Source organism: Misgurnus anguillicaudatus, chromosome 18 (assembly GCF_027580225.2).
Source record: "Misgurnus anguillicaudatus chromosome 18, ASM2758022v2, whole genome shotgun sequence".
Classification (NCBI taxonomy): Eukaryota; Metazoa; Chordata; class Actinopteri; order Cypriniformes; family Cobitidae; genus Misgurnus; species Misgurnus anguillicaudatus.
Genome location: NC_073354.2, coordinates 7,849,382 through 7,872,902, shown reverse-complemented (window position 1 = coordinate 7,872,902; position 23,521 = coordinate 7,849,382). Strand labels below are relative to the sequence as shown.

The following is a 23,521-nucleotide window of genomic DNA, read 5'->3' as shown; positions in this document are numbered from 1 at the left end:
AAAATCTGACTTTTTCCATGTTTAAGTGCTATAATTGGTGCTGTTATCAGTGCTGTTATCAATCCAGAAAATGTGATAAAGATCAACCCAGTAACTTTTTTGGTAAACCATTCTCTGCAAGCATGTGAAAAAATAGGTCATTCAGATTTCGCCTGTTTTGTGACATAGGTCGCAAGGCCAATTAACATAATACCGCCCCTTAATCTGCACTATCCAATCACAGCACTGCAATTTAGTGTAGGAAAAAGAGATAGAAAATAATTGACAGCACAATTGAGTTTCAATTTCAACAAACCACCATCATTGTGATCGGTGTTTGCATTACATCAGCTCATTTGCATTTTAAAGGACACACCCAAAACGGCACATTTTGCTCGCACCTACAGTGGAAATTTTAACATGCTGTAATAAATTATCTATATGGTATTTTGAGCTAAAACTTCACATACGCACTCTGAGGACACCAAAGATTTATTTTACAGCTTAAAAAGTCTTGTGAAATGTCCCCTTTAAAGGTCTTGAAAATAAATAGAAAGTAATCAATTGAAATGTAAACCAACTTTGAATATTCAGATGTTTTAATCTACATGTGCACTTGGGTTTTTCTTACCAAAATCATTATTATAGATGTAAAAGCTCTGCTTTAAAATATTGTTTACTAAAAAATCCATAAATGATTATTAATGACCAGACATAAGCATACTTTTGCAAAAAACTATACAAACATTTTAAAATGGTTATGAGAAGTGGGTAAGCTCTGAAGATAGAGACGGCATTCATATGCACTTGGCCTTTATCAATTTAAATATGAATGCATTTAAGTATTATAAGGGCAAATGATGAATAATATTTATATGATTGATATGCATTAAAAGACTCATATGTAAAAATGATAGATAAGGGAGAAACGTGGATTGAGGTAAAGTAAGCAGGCAATTGGTAAGAAAAATGCAAACCTTTTGTCACCAAGCCCAGTGATTTTATGAATATATAGCACAAGTATGATAATGTGAGCTGAGTAACATTTTGCTTGACCCTAAAGATGATTAATTATGTTGATAATTGCTCAAATAAAGTCTTAAATGTGACCAAAAAAACAATCATAAGTAGCATGGATATATTTTTAGCAATACTAAACATTGTATCTTGTAAATATCCTACCACAAATATATCAAAAATGTATTTATCATTAGTAATATGTGTTGCTAAGGATTTCACTTTGACAACTTTAAAGGTAACTTTATCTCAATAATTTCGATTTTTTTTTTGCACCCTCAGATTCCAGATTTTTTATTATTGTATCTTGGCCAAATATGATCCTATCGTAATAAAGCATAAATCAATAAAAGCTTATTTATGCAGTTTTAGGGTGATGTATAAATGTCTAACCCTAAACTGACCATTTTGAGTGGTTTTATGTCACAAATCCTAAATAATGCAAGTTATTTAAAGGCGGGGTACACGATATTTGAGAAACGCTTTGGAAAAGGGAGTCAGGCCGAGTACCAAAATTCACTTGTATCCAATCAGCAGTAAGGGGCACTATAACCGACATTGTTGCCTGGGTTGTGTATGTGTGGGGCGGGTCTATCAAAAGAAGGTCCAGATTCTATTGGGGTAGGGGCGTGTTTGTTTAGGTGATTTCAAATGTCAACATTAGCTTTCAGAGATCGTGCACTCCGCCTTTAACTCTAAAGGGCAGTTTTCCGGACAGGGATTAGACTAGTTTTAGATTAAAATAAATGTAAGAGCTGTCCAAACTAAAAACCTCTTGCACTGACATACCTTAAAATACCCCAGTGCCCTTTGTTTTACCTCAAAATGCACACAAGTAATGTTTTAGTAAGGCATGTTTGTTAAATTCTAAATTAAACTTAAAGGAATAGTCTACTCATTTTCAGTATTAAAATATGTTATTACCTTAACTAAGAATTGTTGATACATCCCTCTATCATCTGTGTGCGTGCACGTAAGCGCTGGAGCGCGCTGCTACACTTCGATAGCATTTAGCTTAGCCCCATTCATTCAATGGCACCATCCAGAGAAAGTTAGAAGTGACCAAACACATCAACGTTCCTCCTATTTAAGACGAGTAGTTATACGAGCAAGCTCGGCGGTACAAAATAAAACGCAGCGCTTTTCTAAGCGGATTTAAAAGAGGAACTATATTTTATGGCGTAATAGCACTTTTGGGAGTACTTCGACTCGCCTGAAAAGTCCGCTCCCCTACTCACTCTCATAATGGGAGAGGGAGGCTGTTGCTGCGCCGAGTCGAAGTACTCCCAAAAGTGCTATTACGCCATAAAATATAGTTCCTCTTTTAAATCCGCTTAGAAAAGCGCTACGTTTTATTTTGTACCACCAAACTTGCTCGTATAACTACTCGTCTTGAATGGGAAAAACGTTGATGTGTTTGGTCACTTCTAACTTTATCTCTGATTGGTACAATTGAATGAATGGGGCTAAGCTAAATGCTATCGAAGCGTCGCAGCGCGCTCCAGCGCTTACGTGCACGCACACAGATGATAGAGGGATGTATCAACAGTTCTTAGTTAAGGTAATAACATATTTTAATATTGAAAATGAGTAGACTATTCCTTTAAGATAATCCTTGTCCGGGAAACCACCCCTAAAAGTACTAAACTTTTAGCATGGCTCAAATCCTTGTAACTCTTTTACGACAAACAGTTTGTAAACATTGCTTTTTTTAATGACTCGATCATGCAGATTCAATCAATAGAAAAGAAGAATTCAGTATATAAAAAATTACAAGCATTTGTTTTTATCATCAGACAGGGACTTGTCTATGCATGTAGATAGCCTCTCCATCAGTGCCGCACACTAAACACTGCTCCAGTACATCCAGACTGTTGACAGCCATGGTCTGACTGGGCAGCATGTGAGTCGCTTCCAGTTTACTTTTGCTGGAGTCTCCTGTAAGCCAAGCGCTGACCACAGAGTCATTGTGCTGTATGGCACTGTGTGACGTGACCCTGCTGTTCCAACCCTTCTGAAACAATGAACCAGCACAACAAACATTAGAAATAAACAAAAAACAGACACTGTAGAATATAAACTCTGTTAGCTACAAACCAATTATAACCCAGCAAGTAATAGCCTTAAAGGTTACGTTCTTCCTGATACCAATTTTTAAACCCTAGTAAGTGTGTAATGTTGCTATAATAGCATAAATAATACCTGTAAAATGATAAAGCTCAAAGTTTACTGCCAGGTGATATATTATCTTCAATAAAATTCCTCTTTAAAAGCCTACAACGAACGGCCGGTTTGGACTACAGCCCTCTATTTCCTGCTTTAATGACGTCAGTAAAACTGTGCGTTGACTAAACTCCGCCCACAGGAATACGTCAGTCACCAGCTTTGGCTCAAACGACTCTGCTAAGCTAAGCTGCCATCGAATCACAGCACACTAAACAAACTACACAATCAGAACTTGTTACGTATTTCTGAAGGAGGGACTTCACATAACAAGGAAGACATCAGCCTGTTTTGAGGACAGTGAAAACAGCGCTATACAGATAAGTCAATTGTGTGAAAAATTCCGCGTTTTTTTACATGTGAAACATGAACACATGTTATATTGCCCACTATAAAATAGGTTAACAATATACCCGATATAGTCCTTAAAGGTACGAAAGAATACATTGAAATAATATGTTAAAATGTTCTCTGATATCTACATAGAAGGTATGTGGCTCTATAAAGTGCAAAAAATATCCAGAGACAGTGTTACATGTCCACCCTAGGATATGCTTTTAGAAATGAAATTCTATTCCCTTATTTAAAAGGGTCATGAATAATAATGTTGAGCTCTGCTCTGATTGGCTGTTTCTCAGAGCAGCTCTGTGTGTGTGTAAACAGATCTTATGTTTGAGTCTGTATCAGATGAAGATACAAATTTTGAGGAATAGTCAATTGTTTGGAGATTGTTAATGGACGTTTATGAGTGTTACGTTTTTTTGTGTGTTTGTAACGTCAATAGTAGAACTTCAGCCTAAAGACTAGCATATAGCATTAACTAGCATATAGCGCTAATTCAGCAGACAAAACTTTGTTTTTAGCATTGTAATTAATTTAATGTGTAATGTTAGGGCGTACATCTCGACTGTAACGTCACAGTTGGTGTTATGTTGAGATTGGCCTGTTTTCCAGCGGTCTTTTGCATGCACAAGGTTTACATAAGAAGGAAAAAATAATCGTGTTTGAGGTTCACGATATATCATTACCATGTACAGAACTCATATTATTCATCTATGCTTAGATAAATACAGTTTTACATTCTACAGCACCTTTACTAATCAACAAGTTGATTGATTTTATCCTTTACCTGTCCTTTAATCACATGTGCATACATATAACCAGATAACTGTCCTCCTGCAAATTATTATTTCTCATTTCATGTACTGTGTTTGAGTCTTCTCTTACTCTGCAAAAGTGAGCTCATGTCCGATGCTGATGTTGTCTCCCAGTGGAGCAGGGATCCGTCCTCTGAACAGGTGAATAAGTGATTGGGGTTTGTTGGATGAAAATGAACTTCCCACACTACAATGAAACACAGAGTCAGTATCAATTACTGTATATCAATCAAGCTTTCTGACATTTCTCACACATGCCCAAAGAGATCAAATAAAATGACTTTTGTCGCTGTTAGTGATGACAATTACTTGGAAATTTTTCTAGTCCAAGACTGAACCAACAACAAAAACATTATGATAACTAATGCTTTAATGCCCACAGCGCACTTATCAAAGTCTGGTTTAATATTTTATCGAAAAAATCATTATGATATACAAGCATACTCATTGTGTACAGGTACAGAGTTAAAACAGTCCTGCATAACAGGAAAAACAAATAAATAAAGCTAAACATTTAGATGAAAAGAGCAGGTCTTACTTTCTGCTGAATGTGCTTCTGTGATAGTGGAGGGCACGCTGCCCTGTCTCACATCCCAGATACACAACATCCCATCCTGTCCTCCTGTGGCCACTATGTGCTGCTGATTCGGATGTTTATCCACGCAGTTCAGAGGAACCCTGTCTCCAGTCCTGCGTCAACACCAAATATAACCGGTTATAGACACACTTTTGTACTTCTATCAACATGTCTGGCTTTCTTCTGTGGTCATTTTTAAAGAATATTCTGGCCACTCTTCAATATAATTAAAGTGAATTAGTGACAGTGGCTCCATAGAAGTAATCCATGTGACTTATTTCAAGTCCTCAGAAGCAATGTTGCAATGTATAAAATGTAAAGAGGAAAATATTCACAGTTTCCATCAGTTATACTTTAGTATAGGATTAAAGTAGGCATGCACCGATAGACAAAATCCCTGTGTCTATACCATATTTGACACTTTATACCTATAGTTTCGTTTTTACTCCACTTATTATGCCATAAAATCCTAGAAGTGCAAAGCGTACTAACTGCAATTCTGATGTCATTTGTGAGCCAATACAAAATAATCACACACTATGAGCTCTGATGCATTTTTGCCCCTTTTGATTGCCAGGATATAATATGCCCTGATCATCGTCTATTTTTAAACAATCAGCCGATTTTAATTACAGTGTAAAAATGGCTTTGTCTGTCAATATGGATTATAGACAGTTTCAGAAGGTACCAATATAAACAAGCGGCTTTCGTGGTCAACACGTAACTTCCGGTAAACTCCGCTAAGAATAAATAACAACAAAGTACTTTAAACATAGTTTATTTATATAACAAGCACAATAAACAACACGTAAATTACCTAGGAAACCAAAACATTTGTTATTTTAGACGAAGTATTTGTTTAAGAGTTAAGTTTACTAACTAGTCAGACTATTAAAAAAAAAAAAACTGGGTTTCCCCATGCTGCCTTGCATGCAAATGTATTCACGCTGCAAGTCTAGCATGGAAACTATGGCCCTTTTTTGCCCCTTAATAGGGAACCAATCACAGAACGGGGAGGGGGCAGCAAGACGATAACGACGTCTATGCGACACATCAAAGCAGTATTGTTATTTGTTAACACGGCAACAGACGCGAAGTTACTTTTCATGCAGCCTTAGATAGTATTCTAAGTAGTTTTGAACGCAAGTTTATTTAAAAAAAGAGCAACTTTTGGCGTTAAACAATTTCATATCCAAGAAGTATGTTTGGATATGGCAAGACATGATAGCCACGGAGATTTATAGGACCAACCTGCTAGGCATCGCTGTCGACGAAGTACAATTAACTTCTAAATGGTAAGTGGTATTTATTAATATCATATTGTCATTATGCCTTTACTGTGGTTGTCACAGTGCCACTAAATTGTGTTGCTTTTCAATACAATATACAGCTACCGGTTTAGTTGCATAGCTTTCAGCTGTGTGCACACGAACCGATAAAAGTCGTTTACGTTTGAATTGATGTTGCTCTACATACGTCATCTGGTATAATTGAAACGATTGGCTATGAGCTTTGTACAGACGCATTTGACAGACATTAACGGCTCTGGATATTCGAAAAACCACGCCTCAAATACGAGAAAATAAGTATATGGTTCTAAGACCACGTCTCATTCTCAATAAGACTGGTCTGGTGTTAGCCAGGCTAAAAAAACCTGAAACCGTAAGTAAAGATCGGACCATGCGTCCGATGAAACCGTCTATAGGCCGATATCTCGGTGCATCCCTAGTTTAAGGTGTTTGAGTGAATGTGAGTGAATCATACAGAGAGAGAATCTGTGCAGGATTGTCATTGTGCTGTCTGAAGTCCCACATCTTCAGCTGGCCGATTGAATTCACAGTAAGTACTTCTGTCGTCCTCAGGAATGTCACGCCATGAATCGTACTGCTATCTGCATTTTCTGTTGAAACCCAATAACACAGACATATCACTCAAAATTAACACATCCCCCATTGTTGACCCAAACATGTCATCATTTAATCACAGTACTCATGCTAAACCTGTGTTACTTATTTCGAGATGATTATAAGGAGTAACCAGGACTGGTCAAGTTTAGGACAAAATAAAAATCGCTTTTCCATGTTTGTAGAAAAAGTAAAACTGTCAGAATAATACACAGGGAAATAAATGTAAACAACAAAATGTATATGGAGGATCGTTTTCTGTGCCAAATAATACTTACCAATAACCCGGAGAACTTCTGTCTGATCTGCTTTATACAGAATAATTTGACCGTCTTCCCCCACTGACACTATTTCAGGACTTCGACACACTACTGCAGTGCAAGGTGCATTATCACACGAGTATCGATGAGCTCTCTTCCACACATGAGCCACTGACAAAGCCTAACATCACATAATACACAGACACGTGAAGGCAAAAAAACAAGAATTTAACATGAGTCATACATAAGCTGTATTTTGTTATTTGCGATGTTCAACCACCTCATTAAAACTGATACCTGACAGTCAGACCGAAGTTTAAAGATGGTCACAGACCCACTTGAGGATGCAGAAACAAGCCTGTCTTGATCTAAAAACTACAAAGACAAACAAATGACTGTATATATTGAACAACTTATTATTAGATGGCCCGTTCGTTGTGTGTGCCGCATCTTTTGTCTAGTAATAAAATTTAAAACATGGATTGAAACTGGTACTGACAACAACATGAATACTTCATATAATATTTCAGGGATTATATTTAATTTTCTATAAGAAGAATGTTTTTTATAATATAGCACATTAATTATCATACGTTTCATGCATATTAGCATATAAAATCTATTATTCTGCTTAAAGCTCAGTTTTAAATATTTCAAACAACTAATTATTTTGGAAAGAAAAATACAAATTCATCAGGTGTGTGTCATCATCTGTCATCACTGACCTGCAGATCCATCACATCTCCTTCATGCTGACATTCGCACAGTAACTGAGGATCTTCCTCAAACTCTCCATCCATGGGTGTCACTTCATGATCCCCCAGAGACCAGATCGACACTCTGTTATTCTGCAGACACAAAGTGATCAATGAATAACAATTAAACATCAATCGGTTCACTGCTAAAACACAGTTGACATGTTTTGAACTTGTGTTCGTGCCTCGTTATCCCATGATCCTGTAGCGAACAGCTCGGGCTGCTGAAGTGAAGCCGCAGAAACAGGCCGCCATCGCGTTGCGCTGATTTTCTGTGAGATGTATTTTGCATTTATACACTCCATTGAAACACTACAATAGTTTTTATAATCCCAAGTACCGCAGTCTGCTCCACATGCACCGCTAGGCTGTATCCCGCCAGCTTCTTCTGTCGTGTTAAGCTACGGCGGCCTCAACAGGTCAAAACAACCAAACGCGATTCGGTAAAAACGAATATGAAATTGCATAACTTTAGCAATTACAAATAACAACTGGAATAATATAATAATGTAAGTTCATTTAAAAAAATGAATACAGTAATATATAATATATTTTAATATTATTTGTAATTTTACCTGATTAAACACATTACGTTTTTACTGGCCACATATTCTTCTGTCTGAAATTGTTTAATAATAATTCTATGTTCTCAATATATCGAATAACATGTAAGTCAACTATATAAAAAAGGCGGACACAGCTTCATTTTTTTCACGTTGTGACGTATTACACACGCAACAGTTCTGTGGCAGGTTTAATTGATTAAACTAATATTAAAGAGAAAGGAAATTTAATTTGCCTGCCACAGTGTCTTACAGTTTGGGCATTTTGTCTATATACTGATTTGTTTATTAGCCTATTAAACTTACAAAAAAATTATTTGGCCTTTAGAAAATGCGCCAAATCGGTGAACCTTACAATCCATTACGTCACACGACAGTAACGCGCTCGTGCTCTCCTCCTGCTGGCCATAGCAGCAGATCGACACTACCCGAGAAATTCCGAATTACATGAAATATATGTCAATATCTTCATATGATAAACATGGCAGACGATGAATGAGGCAGCAGCAGCAAAGACTCGTTAAAGAGTGTTTGGTCATGCCGGGTGACGTATCAGTGCTGGAAGTGGTAACGGTGCTCGGAAGAGCGGTGTGCGCAGGCGCGGCGCTGACAGCCGCACTCTACCTGATCCGCAGAATAATGGCCTGGAAATCCGGAGGAGCGAGTCATGCCGAGCTCGTCAACAACCTCCGCAGTAAGTTTAGTCCGCTTCGCAAGTTTCAAAGAGAAAAAACAGGCATACTTGCTGTGGCCCTAAGAAATTGGGTTTGTTTACGTCAGGATAGTCAGGTAAAGTGCGCATCTGTGAACTAGCATTGCGTAGAGCTGAGGGGAAACTGCGCGGGTGGGTGTTATGATGGCATGACTTTATTATGTGCCTCTTTTTAATGAGTGTTAGTATCGTGCACAAGTACACAGTGACTGCTGGGCCGTGTTTAAAACTTTTACTTGCGCTTCAAAGCTCTTCGTTTGCTGTTAACTTAGCTAGCTGCTAGCAGAATAGTTTGATCATTATCAAACTGGTGCAGATGATCTATACTTGCACGGTACTTATCCAGTTATTGTAGTCTAGATATTGTTTACTTGCCCGTTCGTGTTTTCTATGGCTGTAATTGAGCAATAATATTATTTAGTGGGTTTGTTACAAATAAGATGACACCCATTCTGTTCAACCTATATCGACTTGTTTTTGTAATTATATAAAACGTGTATACAGTGCAAAAGGAACTGTCTTTCCTAGGCGCCAAGCTATTAATAAGTATAATACAGGTATAGTTTTATAACTATGTGCAGTTTTTATTTTGAAACGTCGTGTGGTGGGCGTGGCGCAGCACATGTTGGCAAGGGTGTGTGAGGCGAAAGATGTGCACTGCGCAGACTGATCGTCTCATGATATCAAAGTACCGCGAGAATTTGCTCTTTGTTACGTACAGGCACATTTCTCGCGGTAATTAGCCGATCGGTTTGCGCAGAGCTCCAATGCAGTCGAAAAAGCTAATTATTGCATCATGACAAGTGTACTGGTGCCACCACACAATACAGAAACATCTTAACTATATAATACGGTTTCTGTGTTTCATCTGTTAGTAAACCTTATAGCCATGTCAGTTACGATTTCATTCAGAACATTGAACTTGTCAGATCTTAAGGCTTAAAATAGGAAGTTTCTGTAATACAGCCCCTGCAGTTTAGTAGCTAAATTTTTAAATCAATGACCAAATTAAGTTGATGATATCTGAATTGTGTAGCTGTATTGCATTCTTGTTATTGTGGTGCAACATTTTTTACTTTATTACAGATATGTTAATTTAACTATATTCACTTTTTAAATATTCACAATTTTAACTAAACTTATGGATGACTGTTGCCTAGTAACATTCCTCAGTTTAGCATGTAACCCAGTCTTATGTGCTCCCGGATTAATCCTGAGGTCAAGCGGTCAGTGCACTATATTTAGGAGTGCTTGCCTTAGCAAGCATCACTGTTACTGTTGCTCACATCGGACATTTGATAAAATCACTGAGTATTAAACTTTTGTTGTGTATCTTTTGCTACAGACATGAGTAATACCTTACACAGCTAGCTGAAAGCGTGCATTATTATTTTTGTAAGTTATTCGACTTATTTAAAAAAACGTATAGATCAAGGGTTTTCAAACTGGGGTCTGGCGGGGGCCTCCAGAAATTTTCATAGAAAAAAATAAACATTTTAACATTTATTTATTGGGTTTTTCTTGCTACATACATTTCAGAATCATTTATATTTACTTTATATTGTTCTGTGTTTTCCTTATTACATACATAGTAATTTTATATCACTTATTAAGGTTTGAAAGGCAGGATTCCTTGTAAAGCTTCTATGAAACAAGAGTTTAAGCCAAGTATATATTATTATACATAAAAATATGTAAATGCCTATATATATGTAGTGCTGCCTCACGATCAGTCACGACCAATCGCTTGCAGAACAAAAGTCCCCGTCTACACAATATATGTGTGTGCACTGTGCAATAACCATGTATATATAAATACACACACATACATGCAGAATTTTAAGAAAAAAATATATTAATATAATAAATATTTATATTTATATATAATATAAATTATATATAAATATAAACATGTATATACACATGCAAATATTTCTTAATTAAATACATGCGTGCCTGTGTGTGCATTTATACATAACTATCATACACAGTACACACATATATTATGTAAACAAAAACTTTTATTCTGCAAATGATTAGTCGCGACTAATCGTGAGGCAGCACTATATATATGTTTGGTAGGGGGTCCCTCACTAAAAGGTTCATCATATTTGAGGGTCATTGGCATCATAAAAAGCCCTGGTATAGACTAACACTGAAAGAGGGATGTGAACCACAGACACCAGAATGTCATGATAGGTTGGGCTTTTTGACTTGGGTCTAGGGCGGTGTTTCCCAGTCCTGGTCCTCAGGTTCCCTCTTCCAGAGATTTGTAGATGTCTCCTTATCTGAGACACCTGATTTTACTCAACGGCTTGTTAGGGAGACATGTTATCAGGCTTGTTCGGCTTCATGCAGCTTTACAAGAGCCGACAGCCGGATGACGTCAAAGTACCACGAGAACGATTCGAGAAATCATACAAAGTGTTCTAGCGGCACTTTAACGTCATCCGCCTGTCAGTTCTAGCGGCGTCGCATGAAGTCGAACAAGTTTATCCATTCTGAAAGGAGACTGATGAGTTGAATCGGGTGTTTTAGGTGAGGAGACATCTGGGACTTTCTGGAGGGGGGTGCTCGAGGACCAGGATTGGGAAACACTGATCTAGGGCTCCACGATAAATCACATGCGATTGTCATGCACATCTCATCTCCCAGTAATTGTGACTGCAAGCACTACAAAATGAACAATGGAGTACATAAAGCAGGTTATGTGACGCGGTTGTCATTAACTTTCTGTTCCAAAAACGTACACTAAAAATAATCTGCCCAGAGTCCATTGGGCGTGGAAGCAAGGATTATGCGTAATATTATATTATAATTGTAAAGCATTTATTATTTACAGTCTCACCCATTGTGAAAAGACTTCAGAAACTAAACAAATCTTGATCTGTGTATTTCTGTCTTGTCTTCAAATATTGAAGAGGTCTACCAATCTTTAAATAAAATGTATATGCTCTACGTCTGCAATAATGAAGGCAATATTGCCCCGATTGTGAAGTAAATGCCGCTCCACCTGAAAGCAGGCGATGGAGATTTACTAGTAATCAAGGAACCGGCTTTACTGACGAAATGCGCATGACAATCGGATGCGATTGTGCAGCCTTACTTGGGTCATGATCTTAACACTGCTTTCGCATGCATTCTCTTGGAAATGTAAAAGTATAGTCTTGCTGTGTTTTTTACAACTATGGTGCCAAATACTACTACAAGAAGTTCGTAATGATAGGGGAACCATTTTTAGTGCTACAGATCACCTATTGAACACCTCTGTAGGTGTAAAGCATGACTATAACACCACTTATGGTTTAACATAGCACAATATGGTTCCAAATATCACACATCAATAACGAGGGTGACTAGGGTGACCACCTGCTAATAAGCCCAAGGGGGGACAAGGGGAGTGTTTCTGAGGGACAATGTGGGACACTCCCTGGCCCGGCGGTGCACCCGACCCACGGGCCGACTTATTGATAGTGGTTTACCCATTTCTAGCACATACCACCTTACACTGCAAAAAACTTATTTTCTAGAAAAAAATCTTGTATGTTTGTCCTGTTTTCAGCAAAAATATCTAAAAATTCTCAAATGAAGGTGCTCCCTCTCGATGAGCAAAACGACCCAAGAAAATAAGTCTAGTTTTTAGACAAAAAAAATCTAATTTAAGTGATTTTGTGCACAAAACTAAAAAATCTGCCAATGGGGTAAGCAAAAAAATCTTGAACATTTTTCTAAAACACTAAATTCAAGATTGTTTCCTTGTTTTGTGCACAAAATCACTTAAATTTGATATTTTTGGTGTAGGGGCTGGACTTATTTTCTTGGGTCGTTTTGCTCCTTAGGAAAGAGCATCTTGATTTGGGAATTTTTTGATATTTTTACTGAAAACAAAACAAAAATACAAAGACATTTTTTTTTGAAAATTATTTTTTGCAGTGTACATGGCATAATTATAATGCCCTATTCCCCTAAACTTGATGTATGCTCATGAATAGGCCAACCAATGTGTATTTTTTTAAATAAAGATTCATAATATTTTGAACATTCAATGATTGACAGATGCACTTTCACTTACGATTTACTTTAGCTATTTAATTTATTTTTCATTATAATTTATTCACTTTAAATACATTATAATATAAAATTATAGAATTAACAGGAATTGAAGTTGCTCAACAACACAGAAACCGTTAAAAAAGTCTTAACTCACAACTCCAGGGGTTCACGGAACGAGAAGAGGGAGGATGGTGAACTTGCATGTTAGTAAAGGCAGGCGCAGGAAAAAAAACTGTTGAGTGTTCTGGAAACATCTTTAGGACTTTCAGCCACAAATATTTATTTTCTTGTACCCACCTTCTCTTTTTAATTGATGATGGCGGTGCAGAGTCAGACTCAGTCTCTTTCTCCATTTTTCGAATTGGAAAGCGCGCATCATGTAAGGGATGCACGTGCGTGGCTGCGTGCGGACTGCGCTGTCATGACAACAACGAAAAGTTAACAATAACCTAGTCAGCAGTTCAGCTGAGGGGCAACAGTAGCGTGCGAGTAGCGAGTGGCGAGCGAGCCTGAACTGTCTAGTAATGTTCGTTTGGCTGCCTGGGTTTAAGGATATAGAGCGACCAACTTTTTTAAGCAATCATTGATTATGCGTGACACGGTCTCAATTTGCGGGACGCATGAATTGGGCTTCAAACGCTGTGCGTTCACGCGCTACGCGGGACGGGTGGTCACCCTAAGGGTGACTGAGGCTGTGTCTGAAACCGCCTACTTCCATACTATAAAGTAGGAAAAATGCAGTAGGTGAGGCGAGTAGTATGTCCAAATTTATAGTATTCGAGAAACAGTAGGCGAAGTACCCGGATGACCTATTACTCCCAGAAAGATCCAGAAGTTAAGTCATTAAATGGACACTTTGGTATCCCGTGAACCCCCAGGAGAGGAGTTATCCAACGAAGAAGACAATAGAGATGCGTTATTTTATTCAAAAATGTCCAAAAGTGGTAACGGGGCTCTATTCAAATGCAAATACATATCGTCGCTGTCCGATGAAAACCATGTATGTCCATTTTGCCAATTTTGAGATTTTTTGACGGATTGAATGTCCAGGTTCATTTCCGTATACAGTATGCTTCACATATCTAATGGCCAATGAAAAGTTGTGAAATCATGTCATCTGATTTTCACGTATATCTATTTGGCGTCAAAGCTGTCAATCACGCCGCGTATCTCCCGCCCTGTGGAAGCATCTCGCCGGTCTCGTGAAGTTTCATCGAAGCTCAGCACTGGATAGCTGAACAAACACAGCCTGGTGAGACAATGACTTTCCTTCATCGAGGTAAACGTTTAACGATATATTAAACAACATGTGCATATTTATATATACAAGGGTTTCCCGCAGCACTTTGCAGTTCAGGCGGCCCGCCTAAGCTGGAAAAACCTACCGCCTTAACTAGGTCGTCCAAAAAAAAAATAGCTGCACAAAAGGCTGTCATGTGCATCTAGGAGAGTAGCGCAGACGTGTGCCACACGGCCAAATGAGAGAAAGACGTGGTCCATCACTGTCTGGAAGATAACTAGTAGCCAGTTGATAAAACATCTCGAAGAATAGCATGGACGCATTTCACACAGCGAGCGTGCACGCGCGCCACACGGCCGAAATGGTCCCGTCACTGTCTGGAGGATAACCAGTTGATAAAACGCGTGTCCGTGAGAACAGTGAGTGGCTTTATGTTTTGGGTTTAGTCTGTTATTGTATTAGTCTATAGTTCTTGAAAATTTTCTTGCTCACGTTATTTATGTGCATTATTTACATGCTACAATAGTTACACTCCTTTAAGATAATGTAATTAATAGTGGGAAATAATTAGTTTTTACAGTCTTTGCGCTATCTATCATCGTTTGCCAGACGTTCTACAACATCTGCTTCAGTTTGTGTTTATTAACCCTTTAGTTTTACTTCATCACGCAGCTGTTTTCATTAGAGGTATCTGTTAAAAACATTTAATTCATTAATAATCTAGTATGTGTTCATTTTCTGACGCAGCCTTAGTGCCTTTAGTTAAATTATGCAAATTGAGGTAAATCATTGAATTGGATAACACTCAATTCTGGTACAGCACAGACAGGAGTGCACATGCAAAACATTATGGTGGGAAGAATCAGGTTAGGTTTTTCAGTCTTTACTTTTACCTTAGCTCATTAGTAATCGGTTAACTACTTTATTAAATTCAGTGTGGGCAAAACTAGACTTTCCTCTTTGAGGAGCATCCATAAATATGTTTAATTATGTGCCGCCTGTGTCTGGTGGTGTCTTGGTCACTATTGACTTGCAGTGTTTACATACCTGCTGAAAATAACCATGTCAGATGGTTAGGGTAGTGTTTCACTCAGCCTCAGTGCCTATAAAAAGGTATATTAGACTGAAGCTCACAAACGGTTTCGCTCAAAGGATGAATGAGATAGTTTGCTTAAAGTAAATCAAATTTTTTTATTATTACAGTCATTATGAGATTATTTGCATAGCAGTTATGCAGTGCTGGTTTGGGTCATGTTTATAAGCTCTTTAATGAGGAAATGATGAATAAAGAATCACAATGGCTTAGAAGTGAATAAGTAAAGGTGGGTGAGAAGAATTAAAAACTTCAGTCTGTGACTCATCATTTGTAAGTGTATCAAGTAGAAGTGCCACATGTTTGCTATAGTATTTACTGCAAATGTGTAGCATGATATTATTAGCATGTTTTAAATACCAGCGTATGATTGCTGGCATGCCACAAAGGTTTTGTTGCCCCATTTATAGGTCACAAATGTGTACAGAATGATGTACAGGTATATCCACGTCTGTGCTGTTGTCTGTCCCAGCATCTTCCATTGTCAATGACATGCATATTTTTGTTGTACTACAAAAATAACTTTATACATTTATGATGTGTGTCACTTTAGTTTAATTTAGTTTAAATACATTTTTAGTATTGTTTAATAATAAATACATTTTTGTAGATCAAATTTGTAAATGGCAGGTGGCCAATTGTTCATACAAATTAACAGTTTAAGGCATCTGTTAAAAATGGTATTTAAATTATTACAAATGCAAAATAAGATGCATTATTACTATTTTAAACCTTTCTTATAAATACATTTCACGAATATCATTAGTTGGTATGTTTTGTGAAAACTTTTGTCCAAGAATTTGGATGTTCTCAAGGTACTACATCCGAAATCATGGGCTTTTTATTAGGAAGTTAAAACAGTAAGTATAAACAGTAAACATAATATCACTTCATCCAGTGAACCCTTGGTGGTATTTATGGCTGAAAAAAGTTTCTCTCAAATACTGAAAAATAGCAACGTTAATGTAATGGGTGGGCTGGTACCTTTTTGTGTCAGGTGGTACAACCACCGAAAATTTTTTGTTTAATTCAACACATTTCATTGTATTTAACATATATTTATGAATTTGATATCACAGGCAAAAGCTTATACCAGAATTCAAGTGGCAGTTTGTTAAATGTAAATCTATTGCAGAGGTCAGGTGGTGCAACCAGAAAGTCAAAGGGTGCAACTGCTATAAATGTCACTGACACACAAAAACTGTAAGGTATTTTGGATAAAAGCGTCTGCAAATGTCTATACTTTGGTATACCTGGCAGAAAAGAAAGTCATATTGGTTTTGAAAAACATAAATAATAAATGAAATTACACTTTAAATATTTTTGTCTTATAGATTAATAAGATAATCGTATATACCATACTATAACTATAAAATGTATTCATCTCATTTAAAAATGTATGCAGAAACATACAAACAAATGAGTGAAATTAATATATCATGTTTATTCATTTGTGTTGTTTGTCCAGAGAATGGCATCATTAAATCCGAACGCGTCTATGAGGTTATGTTGGCCACAGACCGTTCCCATTTCTCCCGATGTAATCCATACATGGATTCGCCACAATCTATAGGTATGTCACAAAATTCAGAGCTGTCATTTTGTTAATAATGTCATGTGCAAAGCATACTAGCCCGTGTGTATATATATCGTGCAATGTCTCAAACAGTGTTTCTCAATCTCAGTCCCCCCAAGAATGTCTCTCTATATTAAACACCTGATTTCGAGTGACACTTTGGTGAATCTTTTCTCTTTTGCTATTATGTTTTTAAGTCTCGTCTGTAATTTTATGCAGGTTACCAAGCAACAATAAGCGCACCTCATATGGTAAGTAAAAAATGATTTCCTGGTGTTAGAGCCATATGTCAGTTTGAGACAGGTACTGATGAACATGTTGGTATCCTGTAGCATGCATACGCTCTGGAGCTTCTTCACGATCACCTGTATGAAGGAGCAAAAGCTCTGGATGTGGGCTCAGGCTCTGGAATCTTGTCTGTCTGCTTCGCCAGGATGGTTGGTCACATTACATTCAATCAAATGGACGATTACACGAGTTTGCGTTTATATTGGGTGTGTTGTGTTACAGGTTGGTCCAAAAGGGAAGGTGATTGGCATCGATCATATTAAAGAGCTGGTGGATGACTCTGTAAATAATGTAAAAAAAGATGACCCCAGTTTGATCTCTTCTGGGAGGCTCAAACTTATTGTTGGTTTAAATCTGTTTTACATTTTGTAAACCAGTTTGTAAGGAATACTGATACCAATGATAATCTGATATGATGATTTAGTTTAACATTAGATTATTTGAATATGACTTTAACTATATATAATTTAGCAAACAGATTTGGTGTTTAGTGACCAGCAGACACTTACATTAGGACAGAAGTGATGAGTGATATGACTTTGGCTATATTAATGGTGCTTTAATGCAGTGTCTATGTGTTGTTATTGTTGGAGATGGGAGAATGGGTCATACAGAGGAAGCGCCTTATGACGCCATACATGTTGGAGCTGCCGCTCCTAATGTGCCACAAGCAGTACGTTTGTCCAAATTATCTTGGATACATTGCAACATTTGCATCCTAAGCTGTCTTCTTATAGAAATGTACATTGACTCCAGTACAAATTAGGCTTTAACCACAACATTGAGCATAATGTGGATAACCACAGAAAATAATTTCAACTAGGCCCTCATTTAAAAAACGCAATATCACAACGCAATTGAACACCAATCTTGCTTTCATTGAAAAAAAAATATTTTCTATGCTTATCAATATGCTGTTGATAAACCTTCACTTGTTCTGAATCATGAACATTTCTGTATTTAAAAAGCTTTAGGTATACCATATGCCAACAACAACAGCAAAAGTGTGTTTGTTTGATTTGTAGTTGTTGGACCAACTGAAACCGGGCGGTCGTCTGATTCTGCCGGTCGGGCCAGCGGGAGGAAACCAGATGTTGGAGCAGTATGACAAACTAGAGGATGGCAGTACTAAAATGAAGCCGCTGATGGGCGTGATTTACGTGCCTTTAACAGACAAAGACAAGCAGTGGTCAAGGTGGAAGTGAATTCCTGTCCTCTGTCCCTCTTTCTTCTAGGGCACAGGTGAAGCGGTGCGCTCCAGCGTGGAGCAGACAGAGCCTGCGTTTGATCCATGCCAGCTGTTTGGTTTTTTTGGGGCCTTAACTCACAGGCGTGCCTGATCCCACCAAAAAACATGATAATATTTACGTTTAGAAACTTCTGTTGTGCTATTTACCTGGAATGGGCTTGAATTTGCTTTCTGAATGACAAGACGTGAAGGCATGATGACATCACAGGCTGTTTAGATTTAACATCATGGCTTTGTTCACACTGGTAGCCGACCTCCTCACTCAAAGATCCTTTTTTATTCAGGGTTCCCACACGTCCTTGAAATCCTTGATAGTTTGTGAATCTAGGGGGAAAAATTCAAGGCCCTGGGAAGTTTTTGAAAATATGCATACATAGATACAGGTCATTGAAAGTGCTTGAATCTATTTTATGCAAGAAGTTTTCTTGGGAAAAAATCCATATTATTCTCTATGTAGTGTAGGATAATATAAAATTTCTAGCCTTTTAAGCACACGTGCTAAACTGTTTGCTTTAAATGCTTATATGTTCTATATGCGAATGTTGATTTCTACCAAAATGCTTTTTTGCATAGTTGTGTTTGACACATGAAAACATCTCGGGTTACATATGTAACTGTTGTTCCATGAGAAGGGAACGAGACACTGCATCTCCCTTGCCATACTTCATGCGTCCCTGTAACACCGTCTTTGCCAATATTTCAGATAGCAATATACTTCCTGGCTCCCGTGTCACCCTGTCTTTGTCGTTAAGCCTCACCATTGGTTGAATTTGATATACACATTCAGACACACTTACCCCTGGAGGCGTCCCCAAAGTGTCACCGCAGTGACGCAGCGCGAGTTCCCTCAAAAGGGAACTGAAATAATGTATCTTAAAGGAATATTCCATTTTCTTGGGGGAGGGGTCCGGATGGTTTGCTCACCACCATGTCATCCGGGGTGTTGATGTCTTTCTTTTGTCGAGGGGAGATTGTGTTTTTTGGGGAGAACATTGCAGGATTTTTCTCATTTTAATGGACATTAATGGAGCCCAACATTTAATGCTTGGCTCGGCACGTGGCAGTTTTTTTCAACGGAGTTTCAGAAGACTCTAAACAATCTCAAACGAGGCATAAGGGTCTTTTCTGGCGAAACGATTGTCATTTTTCACAAAAAAAAAATGCTCTTTTAAACCACAGCTTTTCGTCTGGGTCCGGTCCAGCGTGACCTTACGTAAATGCGTGGTGACGTAGGGAGGTCACGTGCTACATATATAAAACGCACATTTGTGGACCATTTTAAACAATAAACTGCCACAAAGACATTAATTAGTATCAGTTGACATACAACTACGTCGGAACGGTCCTCTTTCAACACACTTGTAAACACTGGGGCGGAGTTTCGCGTTCGTCCTCTGTGACCTCTTGACGTCATGACGTATTGCGTGGGGTCAGCTGACGCATCACGACTGGATCTGGACAGAAAGTTGTGGTTTAAAAGAGCATATTTTTTATTTTTCTTGTCAAAAATGACAATCGTTTTGCTGGATGGGACCCTTATGCCTCGTTTGGGATCCTTTGATACTCCGTTGAAAAAAACTGTTACGTGTTGAGTTGGGTATTAAATGTTGGGCTCTATTGAAATGGGGGAAATCCTGCGGTGTTTTCCTCGGGGAACATAATTTCTTCTCGACTGAACAAAGAGGGACGTCGGCATTTTGGATGACATGGTGGTGAGTGGATTGTCTGGATTTTTCTTTTAAGAAAATGGACTATTCCTTTAAAAGGTAACACGATGTAGCCTTGCTCTCACTTAAAATGTGTCCCCACATTTAGTCCTTGATTTTGAGAGTATTGGACCTGAAAAGTCCTTGAATTTGAAGTTTACTAAGGTGTGGGAACCCTGTTTATTCCTGTTTTTATTAAAGTATGTCCACATACAGCAACAATGATTTTGTACTTCATTGTTGTTTCGTATTTCTGCCTCCGCTCGATATGTCATAATCACGTCACTACTAAAGCTCCTGATTGGTTACTGTGGCGCGAATATCCGCCAAAGTTTAGATTTCTCAACTTGCGCGATTTGCCCAATTCAAGCATTAATGTGCCTCAAATGCCGAAATGCTCAATGAGCAGGATGAGATGTCTATTGCGTCTTTTCATTGACTTAACAGGTAAATCACTTGTGCTTAACACTTCATTCGCGTCTGGTGTGAATGCACCATAACAGTTCACTGAAGGTGAATCAAAGCAACTTTTGGATCAGTCGGTATTTGATGTGGATTTAGTTACACAGAAGTAGTGAACAGACATAAAACAAATGAATGCCTCCTTCATTGACACCTCATGAAATCAGGACTGATGCAGCTGGTTTCTCTCTGATACCACGTTACTATAGCAACCCATAGACGTGTACCGGTACTGGCCACACTTTCTTGAATAAGCAGATCTGATTTTATCACATGCAAAGGAAAAGTCAGACAGTCGGTTCTTAAGATCAGAGTTATAGTCGAATTGTGTGCAGTTTGAACATAGCCTGTATTTCATTGACCTTAATACATAACATTGAAACTATTTATGCATGTGTTTGTGTTTACACCAGTGGCGGCCAGTGACTTCTCCTCCGAGGGGCGTGAATTCACAAATATGTGTTCGGAGTGTTGTGTGTTGCTCGTCATGTTGCTTCATGTGAACCATTTGCATCATGCATCATCTCCAAAAACATGACTCGTATTTTGACCTGACACGTGATGCACAAGTTTACATGCTTTGCATCGTGCGCCCTCAAAAAAAGAAGTCACCGGCCGCCACCGGATTACACAGTAATTTATGCACATCATGCTGTGTTATGCATGCATGTATGCATGTCTGTGATAATGTCCATAGTAACTTTTTGCACTTTGTTTTTTCATAGGGATGAACTATGAAAAGATGCTGAATCCTGGCAATACTCATCGCACCACGTGCACACACACACAAACCATCCATCGAGACTTCACTGAGGAGAGCCTGTACAAATGCTCTGTTTCATACCTGTGACAGTCTGACTGTTGTGAAAGATGGATGTCCCGAGCAGATTTTTGTTTAAAAGGAAGAAGTGAAATAGGGCTTTGTGCTGGGATTTTCATGCCTGCAGTTTGAGGATTGTACGAATGCGTTTGTTTTCTTTTTTTGACGCGCAGGTGCACGTTTCTTGTGTTGATTTCAGTATTACGTCAGTTGGTTTGTTTCGTTATGCATCTCAGCTTAATGTTAACTAAATACAGGGGTTGTGCTGAATCCAGCCTGTTTATTAAAAGATAATTCATTGATAAGTTATGTGTAAGGATGTCTTTGCTCTGCAGATCCATGTTTATGGCTTGTGTTTTTCAGCTGCCCAGGCAGACTACAGTGATTTTACCACAGTTAAGGGACCAGCCTAACTTGGGTAAAATGACTAAAGCTTCTTAGTAAGGAATAAAGTATCATTAGTCATTTTTGCAAAACAAACCTTGAGATAATGAGCAAAAATGATCAGTTGTACATTTTCTGCTTATTATATCACTACAATACTTACCAAATAAATCGACATGAAATGTTAACTTCCTAGGTAGGTAGTTTATTATGCGAGACATGAAATTGGCACAACTATGTAGGAAATTACAGCATATGACAACAGTTCAGCGCTAAAATATATGACTGCAAAAAGCATTAATCAATCAAAATCATGTATATCTGTGTCATAATATTACTTTTATAGCAATGGCAACAGCAATGCGATAAGGCACCAATGTTCAGATTTATTATTAGTGAATAAAGAGGACTTTTACTATGTTATAAAATGCATTATCCTTACTTTACAGTTGCCAAACAATGCAGTCATTCAGTGCATTAGTGTTGAATGTCTGGTCAAACTGCATATTAATGTGCAGCTCGTCCAATCAGAATTTAGAATCTTGAATATTAATTTAAATTGGAATTTTGCAAATTAACTTCTTAAACTGATAGTTCAAACAAACAGATTGTGATCATCAATGTTATTCCAGCCCTGTATTATTTTTGTTATTGGCTGTTAAACACAAATGATGCCAGAGCTGTTATAAGATGAAAGTGAATGATGACTTATACAATCAAACTGTAAATGCAGTTCACATTTAAAATCGGCACTTTTAGATGCATGAAGGTTTGATTTCATTGCAAATTAAATTTATGGTAATGAGATTACAGTGAATAATGGCTTCACACAAATAGATTGTATGGATGGCTTGAGACTAAATTTTGTGCACATAAGGGCTACTTTTGTGGAGCTGTTTCGTCATCACCGATTTCTTTAAAATGATGCTCTAGTATTATACTTTACTTTGGTCATTTATGTAAAGAAAATAATACAGGTTTTGAATGATATGAGGGTATATGATATAAAGGTAATATTCTCTTTTTGGATGAATTATTGCAGTCACAGGTATAACTGCTCACTTTTGTGAAATATATTTCACATCACTGCAGAATAAGCTTTTGATCAATCTATCTATCTTCTGCTAACATGTGCAGCGACAGATGTACAGTCACATGTAGAACAGCGGATTGAGCTCAACTTCATTTGTCATTATGATTGTCAGTGGTTTTCAACGCCAATTCTCTGTGCATGTTTGTGTGTTTCCTGCACACACAAACAGCTTTGAACAAATAAACGTTCTGCTAAGCCATGGTCTTTTTTTCTGTCTTTATTTTCTTCATGATCACACTGCTCATCTTTTCTCAGTTTATGGTATGAATTTGGTTCATGTTTTAATGGTTTGTGTAATATTTCATTGTATAGCAACATCAGGACAGATAAACCTCTTGTGTGTTATAACTCGCACTTTCAAATGTAGCCTAAATAGTTAATGCAAAGTGCCTCTCTTTTAAATAGTCCCA

At 37.7% G+C, this 23,521-nt stretch overlaps 2 protein-coding genes across 5 annotated transcripts; one reads left to right on the top strand and one right to left on the bottom strand.

The window, feature by feature from the left end:
* Nucleotides 1-2,688: 2,688 nt before the first annotated feature.
* On the bottom strand, nucleotides 2,689-8,305 carry nup43 (nucleoporin 43). Its single transcript, XM_073855730.1, has 8 exons — nucleotides 8,058-8,305; nucleotides 7,843-7,965; nucleotides 7,415-7,492; nucleotides 7,136-7,298; nucleotides 6,718-6,853; nucleotides 4,915-5,066; nucleotides 4,451-4,563; nucleotides 2,689-3,013 (listed from the first exon to the last, which is right to left on the bottom strand). Exons 1-8 carry the CDS (start codon nucleotides 8,175-8,177, stop codon nucleotides 2,789-2,791), a joined length of 1,110 nt encoding a protein of 369 aa, XP_073711831.1. The 5' UTR covers nucleotides 8,178-8,305; the 3' UTR covers nucleotides 2,689-2,788.
* Nucleotides 8,306-8,816: 511 nt separating this feature from the next.
* On the top strand, nucleotides 8,817-21,939 carry pcmt (protein-L-isoaspartate (D-aspartate) O-methyltransferase). Of its 4 annotated transcripts, none has more exons than XM_073855726.1 (8): nucleotides 8,817-9,129; nucleotides 16,993-17,106; nucleotides 17,329-17,360; nucleotides 17,442-17,546; nucleotides 17,620-17,744; nucleotides 17,989-18,070; nucleotides 18,423-18,639; nucleotides 21,540-21,939. In XM_073855726.1, exons 1-7 carry the CDS (start codon nucleotides 8,931-8,933, stop codon nucleotides 18,600-18,602), a joined length of 837 nt encoding a protein of 278 aa, XP_073711827.1. In that variant the 5' UTR covers nucleotides 8,817-8,930; the 3' UTR covers nucleotides 18,603-18,639; nucleotides 21,540-21,939. The 4 variants fall into 4 exon arrangements, with proteins under 4 accessions (XP_073711827.1, XP_073711826.1, XP_073711830.1 ...); XM_073855725.1 differs by having other exon boundaries at nucleotides 8,819-9,129; nucleotides 18,423-18,592; XM_073855729.1 differs by having other exon boundaries at nucleotides 8,823-9,129; nucleotides 17,002-17,106.
* Nucleotides 21,940-23,521: the final 1,582 nt, after the last annotated feature.

Coding starts and splice junctions, on each gene's coding strand:
- nup43 (XM_073855730.1), bottom strand. CDS start 8,177: ATGGAGTGTATAAATGCAAAATACATCTCACAGAAAATCAGCGCAACG. Junction 7,966..8,057: donor CAGGATCATGGGATAACGAG/GCACGAACACAA, acceptor TTGTGTCTGCAG/AATAACAGAGTGTCGATCTG. Junction 7,299..7,414: donor AACTTCGGTCTGACTGTCAG/GTATCAGTTTTA, acceptor ATGTGATGTTAG/GCTTTGTCAGTGGCTCATGT.
- pcmt (XM_073855725.1), top strand. CDS start 8,931: ATGAGGCAGCAGCAGCAAAGACTCGTTAAAGAGTGTTTGGTCATGCCG. Junction 9,130..16,992: donor GCTCGTCAACAACCTCCGCA/GTAAGTTTAGTC, acceptor TCATTTGTGTTG/TTTGTCCAGAGAATGGCATC. Junction 17,547..17,619: donor CTGTCTGCTTCGCCAGGATG/GTTGGTCACATT, acceptor GTTGTGTTACAG/GTTGGTCCAAAAGGGAAGGT.